The following is an 11,497-nucleotide window of genomic DNA, read 5'->3' as shown; positions in this document are numbered from 1 at the left end:
TGTGAATGCGGTACACACATACAAGACAGAGGACAGCTGGTAAAGCGGTGACCATGATTCCAAGCTTTTCTAAAAATAGGCTGCGTGTCTCTCAGTTTCAACTTTAGCACTGGCTGGCGAAAAAGAAAACTTGAAATGTTTTTTTTTTGTATCGCGCTGACTGGATGAACGTTGATTAAAAAGTTGAACTTAATCAATTAATAAATTAGTTTTTTTCTACAAAAATGGAGTTTTTGGGACAAGCTTAATTATTGTTGTCAAAGTGATCTTATTGCGTTCAATGTGTGACAAAAATAATAATGTCCGCCCAGTAAACTGTTGAGGAGTTGCCACGCCTGGAGCTGTTCCTAGGCACCATCTGATCATCCTTGTCGGAATAATGCATTGTCTTCCAAACTAAACATGTGTACAAAATTTCAACTCATTCGGATCTGATCATATCTTCAAAATTTAGTTTAGACAAGTTAAATAAAAGTTTGTAAAAAAACTATAAGTAGTAATTTAATATTATAATTTTCCTGAAGATTTTAAAGTTATTCCATATTGTACTTTATTAAGTGTAATTAAATATTTAGGTAGCAGTTGATTAACTCAGTTTGGGTTTTGAGGAATACTTACCTACTATGTAATGAAACTGGATAAATTATAATTCTATGATAAATACCCAGAACAAAAGAATCATTTCGTTTAAGTATTGGCATTTTATAGTAACGTCGCAAAAATACTTCTACCACATAAGCTCAAAATCGTAAATTTATTTGCCGTTCAAGGCTGAAAGTATCAATAAAAGTTGCAATTTGCAATGGATTCTCAAACAGAACGTATCATATGCTACAGCATGGCTATAACTTTCAAACTTTATTAGAGACCTAGTGCGGGTTTGCATTTAACTTATCACCAGTCGATTCGAAGTGAGACGCAGCGAACCAATCACATTGCAGTGCGTCACAATGGCGCAATATGATTGGTTCGCTGCGTATCACTTCGAATCGATTCTATGGTGAGAAGTGAAATGCAAATCCGCACTTCGCCCACAGCTTCAAGAACCCTAGGTCCTTTTTATTAGGTGCATTCTTGTATATAAAAAATTGCTACTTGGTTTGCGTATTTGCATTTATTTAAGTTTATAGCACGTACGTAACTTTATGAGATAGTTAAGCAAGCCTTGCCAGCTCCACACTGTCGCCGAACTCAGACACATGCCGATGCGAATGCGTGATCATTGCGTAGTTAGTATGACTGCTTTTATTTACTGCAATGAGAAACCAGCAATGTATACCGAATACGCCAACGATTGACAAACTGTTCGACGACATTGTGGAGCTGGCATTAGAATCCGAAAGGAGGAAAGAAAAATAAGGTTGAATACCTATTGTCTGCCAGTTCAACTTAAGTATTATTATATAATTTTATTGATTGTTGAGGGAGAACATACAAGCTATGTATAGGTACCCATTGAAACTTGCATGCGAAGTGGAGTACTATAATAACTAAACTATAAACTACTAAGTTTGTATGTTTGAGAACCACCCCTCATTACGATCCGTCAATTTTCTTGAGGAAGGAATAATTTCCAAAATCAATCAATTCATAAAATTACCACAGCACAGATTAATTATTTTAAAGTCAGATAATAAAACTAATTCTTGTCCTTGTTAGAATTTGAAACAATTGAATGACACAGCGGTCGCAGCGTTCGAATCGAAACGCTAACGACCCTTGAACCTGGAGATGGGATTTCTGTGGATTACATACAAATAGCCCTATGAGTAGAAATTGGTCGAGAGAGGCATGTTACAAAATCCTCAATGTTCATCGTTGTTTTCAAAAAACAATTAATTATATAACCATTTAGATTTTCATGACAATCGGACGTTAGGGTTTATATTTGTGTGGGAAACATAAAAACAAACATGAAGAAGTTAGAAGTTTGAAAAGAACTGAGGTTACTAAGTATCTACTTAAGCACATCTTTATCTGAATATGCTGGTTGTCTGTGCTTCGCTTCCGTGGGAGTTTCGGTTTGCTAGCAATGGTCGCGCATGCTCTTGAATAAATGTGGACATTTTACTAGTTCCAGTAATTAACACACACAAAATCGAAATACATATACTTACATATATTAGGACAAATCACACGGATTGAGCTAGCCCCAAAGTAAGTTCGATACTTGCGTTATGGGATACTAACTCAACGGTACTATATTGTTATAACATATAAATAAACATCCAAGACCCGGATCATGTCCAATCAAAAAAAGATCATTTTCCATCATGACCCGACCGGGGATCGAACCCGGGACCTCTCGGTTCAGAGGCAAGCACTTTACCACTGCGCCACCGAGGTCGTCAAGATTTTCCTATCGGTTTATGTATTGTATAACTACATACTAAGGTCAATTCTTCTTCTGTAGTTCATGTTTACCCACTTTTAATTCTTAAAATAAAATCTTCTCCCACTTTCCCTATATGCTTGGGCACCCTAAAACTGCATATCACGAGGCCGCCTTTGCACCTGGATCGCTCCCGGAGAAAGCTCGCCTAGCCAGCCCACTTCTGTACCCCTATAGCTTTTGTATGAATTTTTCATTCGCTTTTTATCTAGACCTCAAAACATTTAGGTTGTAGAAGTAAAGTTCGAGATTTCGTATGCAGCTAGATAGCTACCAAGACATGTACCAGTACCTACTAAGTACATTTTCTTATTTTTAATGGTATATTGTAGAAATTTCTTTAGAAAATTACCGATATGATAAGTTTTTCTCGGGAAACGAAAGAAATGTTCGAGAACAGATAGGTAATTTCTCAGTGGCAATTCAATTAATTCACAACCAAACCTTCATATATTTGTAGGGTTATGTTAAAAATTTTGATTCCTACAATTATATACTAAGACCCTAGTTAAGAGTCGACTACAATTTCTTATTGTGTTTATTTTAGGTATTAACCATTTATTTTTTGACTAGCTTGCAATATATGTAGATAAATATTTAGCAACTCTATGTTTGTTCTGATTTAATCTTGGTATTTAATTTTGAAGCTTATCTTCAAGCAACCGATTGCGCTGAAATTTTGTATACAAAATTACAATATTTCAATACACTAAGCAATGTCATACAAATTGGATGACAATGCATTATGATTGCATGACCTGATAATGTGATACCCAGGATCGGTCCCCAACAAGAGAACACCTCAACACGTTAACTGCACGGCTATGTTTTATTTTGTAACGCATTGAATGCAACATGATCTCTGACGGTTGAATATTGGCTTGTCTCAAAAAAGTTTTTATTAAATTTTATTATTATGAAGCTTTATCTCCGTTTATTCGTTGCCTAGACCCATTTCATCACGTTTAATACTAAATCACAAGGGTCACTTTTAATATCGGGAATTAAGTCTTTCACTCGCTTTGTGTTTTTTTTTTCAGAGAGGGTATTGAACCCTTTCATTATAAGGGTGAAGGCGTAATCTAGCGATCATGTAACACGACTCGAGCCTCCCTATATCCGCGTATAATATGGAACATTTTTACACCGTTACCTACGTAAAGGAAAAAGGAGTGTGATTTAGGTATTTTGCTCTAAGATTGATGTTCAAAAGGAATTATTTACCGTCTTTATATCGGATGTTTATTTTTTATTATATTACCTTTTCGCTTTGTTTACAAGCCACCTTACCTCCTGCCCCTCCTGCCTCATGGTGCAAGCGGTGCAAGCTGAAATACAAGCGCCGTTATGGCTTCGACCACAGTAGTTCTGTAGCATGTTGCTGAGCAGTTTTCAACAAAAACTTACTTACCTACAGTTATTTTTTATGTCGCATAGTTAAAACCACAGGTTAAAACTCAAGTTTATTGATCTAACAATGTAAAGAGTTTTTGTAAAATGCATGGAATTAGTAGGTACTACGGAGTACCTAAGTACTCATTGAAATGACTTAATCGAGAATCTTGATCATAGAGTAAATTGATAGAATAATTAGGTAATTGATTGATTAGATCTTGATGCGCGGGGCCCTTCTAAATCTATCTTGATCTTTTCATATTTTATGCCAATCTCGAAGAGACTCACGTTACAGATGGTTAATTCAAGAATTTTCTTTTTTATTTTATAGGATAGTACCTAACTACTATAAATCTATTATTAGCCTAGCTTTAGTAAAATTTTGATACATCTTAATGAAGTATAATTATTTATAAATATTTTGAAAAAACGACGGTCCCTCCATCCTGACGTTAAAATGGAGAAGGGACCAAACTGAAAGGCTGCCCCCCTTGAATGTTTTACCCACTATTATTTATTATATACATGGTATTATGATTTAGTAAGTACATGGTTTTACCCATGTAGAAGGGCCCCCGCGTTTCGGTTTTATCCATGGAATTTTACTCCATGGTTTTAAATATACACTCTAGAAACTGGCAATACAGGCCTACAACGTAAAATTTTGCTAAAGTTACCGATATCAAATGGAAGTAAAGTTATTAACAAATGTACCTAATATTAAAATAATATGCTGGAAAGGGCAAAAATAACTTTGTAACAAATTTGTATTGAAAAAAAAATGGTAATTTTTTTTTTAACATTAAATTGTTGTAACGTTATCAAAGACCAATAAATCTATATCTACGGTCTCGTTTCTTGTCATGAATTTCTAATACGCACATCTCTTTCTTGTACGATGATCTTATGAAGATAATAATATAGTATCTATCGCTATTTCTGCCTACGGTATATACTATTCCAGTTATAACTTTACTGATATAACGTTACTAATAGTGTGAATTTAAAATAACGTTATCAAGCTAAGCAATAAGCTTAATTTATCAAAAACAAAACTATACGTGTTTAGTGTGGCAACACTACATTTTTCAGTCAATCAGCAATGGGGATGCTGTTAATTCGTTTTAAACCCAATTTCTTGGGTTTATTGAAATCTTTGAACAGTATAAACTGGTTAATTGTGTTCTTTAGTTTATTAAATCTTTCTGAATGCATTTACGAGGATCAGATTGGAAAATTCGACTGGTAATTTAATATTATAGGTTATGGTATCTATGTCACCGATGAGACCAAGTTATTTAATTTTTTAATGAAATTATCGTTTTCAGGCGTCAAACTTACGTTGGCAGGATAAAATTCTCCCAATTTGATACAGTATCCACGGCTAAGAAAATTATTGTGGCTACAGAAGAGAATGTTCTTGCGGCGTTGAATTTGAAGACAGGTAGGTACATAATTGATTTTTATTACATACATCTTATTTATAAATTAACGAAAACAATCTTCGTGTACTATATTATGTCTTCAACAAATTATCCGAATAGTTATTGAATGATCATAATAAAACAGCCAGTCATTCCAACACATTATTTTTGTTATCTTAAACAATATGAACTGTCAAAATGTTTAGCATTCTCAAGGAGGGTTGACGTTAGGCAGGTGGCCGGTTGTAAAATCACATCCAAATCTTCGAAAAGTAAAATTTTCAATAACTTATTTTTCTTACATTGTTGGCCTTAGCAGCCACCCAGCACTAAACGCAACCGGAAACACGTGGAGATGAGAGAGGCATGAATGTTATATTTGTTGTTACTGGTATGTCAAAAGTATAAACCTTTCAGGTCAGGTAGTATGGCGTCATGTGTTTGAGACGGGCCCATCAGGCAATATTCAGCTGTTGCACCTCTCGGAGAATGTGGTGACAATCACAGGCTCAAATCCATACCTTGTGAGGGGATGGGATTCTGACACAGGTTGGTTATACTCAATATTTGTGGCCGTCCAAATCAAAAGGGTCCTTATGGCCCTTGGCACTTGCGCCATTATTGCCGTTGTTATGTATTCAAACAACGGCAATAAAGAGTAAGTGCTAGCTGCCATAAGGTCCCTTATGATTTGGATGGCCACATTTTATTGCATAATATGATCTATTCATTATTGGCAAATAATAATCTTTGCATACAATAGTTGATTTTAAGTAACATGCATAATATTGTCTCTGTGTGAAGCTGGAGCTTGTTACTAGTATTACAATTATTTAAAAAGTATTTTGTAAGATTCAAACTGCAGTCTAGTTGATGATATCATCTAGTCTGTACATATTTATGCTTACCCGGTAAACCTCATGGCACGCGCGCTATATTATCATATTTAAAGTTGATACTTTGTTAACCTAATTAGAGTGCATTAAAACCTACTCGGAAAGGAATAGCCAATGTCATTAATTTGTAACTCTACAATATACTTTACTATTGTGATTGTTTGATGATCTTTTCCTCCTGCACTCCATAACTATCAGCTTCACTACTACCAACAAACTCTACAGTGTGAAAGGGAGAAGGTATGACACTCCATTTCAAACCAAGGAAGTTGTTATATGTGTTTCGACACTCATTTTTATTAAATACCATAAAGTTGAATTTGTTTCATGTCACTTAATGATGTACATTATACTTCATGCTCTAGAATATTAAGGGACTTACATCCAATATAAATGTCAAACTTTATAAGCACGCGAAGTAAAATTGAAATATAACAATGTGACACCAGGCGTGTTACTCTGGGAGTGGTCGCTCACGCTGCAGAGCGGTGAGGCGATGTCGCAGTGGAGCGCGCGACGCGACGTGCTGGTGCACGTGCAGCGCGCGCACGCGCACTCAGCGCTCGCGCTGTCGCAGTACGCGCTGCGCTCGGGGCACAACAGCGGCCTCACTTCCAAGCTGCCCGCGCCTTGGGTTAATGACGGGTAAATGTTATACTGTGAAAATAATAATCAGTACAGTTTTATCGAATTGAACCCAGTCTATCTGGGACGGTGCTCTTGACTACTGAGTTATAGAGACCATGCCAGTTCGGCTGAATTAATTCATCTCTTTTACGTCTTACGCCGATGTACAGAATTTTTTCATCTCATTATTATTTTCAAAAATAAGTTAAAAAGCATTTGTGACATGTATAACAAATCCATTTAAACTTTATACTGTACCTGAGAAAATAAGACCATTGACAAGCCAATGCTTGTCAATGGTCTGACTGAAAATGTAGGAAAGCAATTACCCTGGGCTGGCCCTGCCCAGGTAACTAGAAAAATATTCAGATAAGAGAAAATCATTTTACTGTAGTAGAGTAGGAGAAGAAAGCTCATACTTGAAACTGTTGAAAGTAGAAGAGGGAAAAGAGGGAAGGAAAAAGAGAGATAGATTGATGGGCATATTGGCTATGGATTAGGATATGGAGTAGTCCTAGAAGAGAACCACTCCATATCGTCCTACAGATGTTGTATGAGGCGACTGAGTCACATAGCCCTGGTAGCTAAATAACAATAGCATTCACAAAGATATTTTCTTTAGCTTCCAAAGACTATTTTTTGACTGCTTGATGTCTTTTAAATATTGTGAACTTTCGATATATACATAGCAGATGATTTCTATTTCGATTAGTGTATTTGTACTTTATTTAAATGATCTAGAAATATGGTGATTAAGTTTTTGTAAGTATAAACAAACAGTAGAGCTGACCTAAAACTAATTGTTTAGCTATACCAAAATCCCTTTGGGAGCAGAGCTTTGTAGCCTACCTAATACCTACCTGACGTTACAAACACATTTTTTTCTTACAGATGTATACTGAGCGGTCCATACTACATATGCATCAGCGGACCCGAAGGGAGCGAAAACTTGATCGCATTAGATGTTACCTCGAACACTGTTCAGATCATAAGCAAACCGCTTTCAACATTCACAGCACAACCGAGCCCGCTCATGCGCCCGCTATCGCACAACACTGTGACTCCCGGAGTCATTCTAAATGGCAAAGTGGTGGTGCTAATAAAGGATAATAGCTTTGAAGTGGCTAAGGTCCAGTTACTCGACCGTTTGGCGTCAGCCCTGGTGACTGATACGGCCACAGGACCAATATTGGTGCAAACATGGACTGATGATTCAAAGGTATTTTTTTTATTCATGTGTTGTTGGCAGTTATGAGAAAGTCAGTCTTTTCATAAAACATAGCTGTGCATAGGACTTCATGTACAGCTCACAGGTGTTGAGAATGATCCTTCCATATTATAAATGAATGCACTAAACTCACAAACAACGATGGATTTTTATACAATTTATAGAGTGTGATTCCAGAGGACAGTTTAGGTTTAAGATAAATAATTCTACGGGTTTAATGAATCCACTTACACAAGGCCACTATATTTTAAATACAAGATGAAGACGTTTACTGGACATTATGCGCGAACGTGCGCCGAATACTTGTTCATAATAAATATAAATTTAAATGTAGTAATAGGGAAAATAGAGTGGAGCCACACTGCTGTTGTTAATTGTCACATTGTTGTAAAAGTTCTTTTTTAAGAATTTCATAAGTTTTTGTACGACGCATCTTTTTATTTTATCTCGCTTATATCGCGCAAAAAAAACATAATTTTTTTTTGCGATATTTTGAGTAGATTCACATATACGTTTTGAGCTCATAAATCTCGATATAAATATCGAGATTCAATAAATATTGAACGCCGCGACGGCGCTCGACATAAATGTCGAGCGCCGTCGCGGATTCTACTAAAATTCCCTTACTGACCGGACTCTCATCCTAGTGTTCACTTCACACGATCGTCGGCAATCCGGCATCCCTAGTTGTCAGACCGTTAGCACTTATATCGTTCCTTATCAGCCGGAGTACATTGCAGCAATTCCACCTGCACGCGCACAGCCTGCAGTCCGGGCAGCAGCTGGAGCACGCGAGGCCGCCGCAGCAGCAGCAGCAGCAGCAGCAGGCCGCGCCGCAGCCTGAGCTGGCGGCCGTCACGTGCGCGCGCGCGTGCCGCGTGCTCGTCACCGGCGCCGACCATTCCGTACACTTGTTGCAGCTAGATGGTGAGAATACTTGAACAAATATTTGTTTGTCTATAGCTTGTTTGATATGTGGGGACACATAATTAATGTAAAAAAAAAAAAATAAAATAAATTATAGTCGTACTTCTTAAGTCAGAAGAAAATGAAAAATATAAATTATTCCGTTGGGTATTAGGTGCAAAGTTGCCTAGAACCCATCGCTCCGTTGTGCTCCGTCGTCTTCCATCACGTTGACATCTGTCAACAGGGACAACGCAGAAATTGTATGAAGTTCACACGTTAGTGTCATAAACTATAGAAAAAAAGCGGAGCACAACGGAACTTCAACAGCGGAGTACGATACTAAGCACGACTGAGCAAATGGCCAGCTCTAAGTAGCACCTTTATACTAAGTGTCAGCTATTTGTAAGTTTTATATTTACATCATATTGTTGGTGTAGGTACATCAATTAATAAATGAATCAGATTTCTTATGTCAAAAACAAAAAAAAAAATCTATCTGGAGCTTGTTTTACAATGACGTTATGACGTCACGCATTTAATGATGATTTAATAAGAACAAAAAATAGTAAATAACGCCGCCTTCCTAGCCATAGACATTACCAATATTTTTACTCCATCGACAAGAATATGTTCTTAAATTGATTGATGATGATGCACTTATTTTTTACCGTCAAGTGGCCAATTCAACAAGTAATTCGTAGGTCGCGTGTTGTGGAGCCGCGAGGAGGCGCTGGCGGCGGTGGTGGCGGTGGAGTTCGTTGACCTCCCCGTCTCCGACCTGGATGCCGCCATCGAATCTGAGTTCGATCAGAAAGAAGGTATTTATACTGTGTTTTCATTATTAGTGTTTATGAGATTTGGTAGGTAGTCGTAAAAGTCATGTCAGAAGCCTTTAGGCGACTTTAATAAAATCTGACACGAGGGTTAGTAATGACACACCCGATATGAATGAATGAAATCGTGCTTTTTTCATCAATACGTAATCTGTGTCCTGCCGAACTTTTTTCATTGGGGCAAATAAAATCTCTCGTACAAACTACGCAATGATCATGCATTCGCGTCAACATTTTTTCGAGTTCGGCGATAGCGTGTAGCCGGCGTAATATATAGCCAGTGTTCTGGGCACTTTGCCTTTTTATGACGCGCGGACATTTACTTAAATTTTTATTGTCATTTACTATTATTGTGTGTCAAAATGCATATTAAAAAATATATATATCAAAATATATAAAAGTACATATTCAAAATTATCTAAATTATAATTGTAAATATTGATGTGATAATCTTTTTTTCTAGCTGCCAAGATGTATAGTAAGTATTGAGATCGTAAGCCCGTAATGTATGATTCCGATTTGTGTTACTTATTTGATGTTAGTGATTGACGTTTCTAGAAATCCGACTAACTCTTCTGAGAATTGCCAGTTATTATTTTTATATATTTGTATTATTTCATGTTAGTGACTGACTGACTTTTTAGTATGTTCCACTGATGTATTGGCATTGTGTATAAAAATTCTTCTGTATCTAGAATCTGAGATGTTTGGGAAATTTCATGTTCTGTGTCTTTATATCCTCTCTGGCTTGTGTTTCTTATTTTGTTTTGGAATGCAAATGTAGACTGATGCATTCGTTGTGATAACACAACAAGAACATTTATTTTTCTACACTCCATTTTGAGGTACCTAATCGATAAGGGTAAACAATCTGGCATGAACAAACATCTGTATTGATTTGTAACCCCGTTATTCATAAAGTTAAAACATACTTTAAGCTAAAATATGTTTTATCACTATCGCACTTTATAATAATCGAAATTGACCGAAAAAGACAAAACATATTTTAACTTTTTTATGAATGACAGGGAAAAGTGGTAAATGTAATTAAAAGTCATGTTAAAATGTTTATTTTTATTCAAGTAACTAATCTATACACTGTCGGCGAAGAATTCGCCGAATAGTGGAATTCGACGTACAATACTGGATTTTCATCATGTTGATGCAAAACTCACGTTATAATGTACCTTTATTCACGTCCGCATGCGTTTGAATTCGCCGAATGTGTACGGCCGCTATAAAAAATTAATTAAGGGCGCGCGCTGTGTTTTGCTGCGCACGCGACCGTTTCATTCCGTCTCGGGTCACATATCTTAAGCGCGAAAGAGATGGAACGAATCCATTGCGTCTATTTCAGTCACGCGTGTGATTGTGAACGTCACGATTACGAGCGAGGCCTCACTGCTCTGTTACGCTTCGACAATTGTATGTCACAAGTGCGTTGTTGACGTACAAAGGTCAATGTAAAACCACGGACCAGAATCGCTGCGTCGACACAACGCAGCAACGAGGCCATCTGAAACCCGTAGCTTGCTTAACGCAGCACTCGCCCTTAGTTACAAACGCTTCGTGCCATCGTGTTGTAAACGACTACTTTATGCCTTTAGGTTCAATCTGGGCGGCGTTCTCCCGTCGCCTGCACACGCAGTTCCAACAGCTGCACACGTTGTTGACGTCGTTTGACGGACAGTCCCAAGCCAGCAAGGATAGCCAGTCTCCGCTTGTGAGGGATTACTTCAATTTGCACAAGATTATAGTGCTGGTTACCAAAGTCGGCAAGGTAATAGAAAACA

The 11,497-nt window shown here is 37.1% G+C and overlaps 1 protein-coding gene across 2 annotated transcripts in view; it reads left to right on the top strand.

Moving 5' to 3' along the window:
- The first annotated feature begins 4,860 nt into the window (after positions 1–4,860).
- EMC1 (ER membrane protein complex subunit 1) overlaps positions 4,861–11,497 on the top strand; it is a 19,279-nt gene continuing 12,642 nt past the window's right edge. The window contains exons 1-9 of one of the 2 annotated variants that reach the window (XM_053749867.2): positions 4,861–5,032; positions 5,116–5,231; positions 5,629–5,760; positions 6,557–6,752; positions 7,626–7,953; positions 8,703–8,889; positions 9,573–9,689; positions 10,168–10,182; positions 11,312–11,484. In XM_053749867.2, coding sequence (XP_053605842.1) covers positions 4,890–5,032; positions 5,116–5,231; positions 5,629–5,760; positions 6,557–6,752; positions 7,626–7,953; positions 8,703–8,889; positions 9,573–9,689; positions 10,168–10,182; positions 11,312–11,484 — 1,407 coding nt within the window. In that variant the 5' untranslated portion in view covers positions 4,861–4,889. The remainder of the gene's footprint in view (positions 5,033–5,115; positions 5,232–5,628; positions 5,761–6,556; positions 6,753–7,625; positions 7,954–8,702; positions 8,890–9,572; positions 9,690–10,167; positions 10,183–11,311; positions 11,485–11,497) is intronic. The other variant, XM_053749868.2, reaches the window with a different exon arrangement.

Source organism: Plodia interpunctella, chromosome 9 (genome assembly GCF_027563975.2).
Source record: "Plodia interpunctella isolate USDA-ARS_2022_Savannah chromosome 9, ilPloInte3.2, whole genome shotgun sequence".
NCBI lineage: Eukaryota > Metazoa > Arthropoda > Insecta > Lepidoptera > Pyralidae > Plodia > Plodia interpunctella.
Note: the sequence above shows the minus strand (reverse complement) of the source record. Positions and strands in the feature narration are given on the sequence as shown.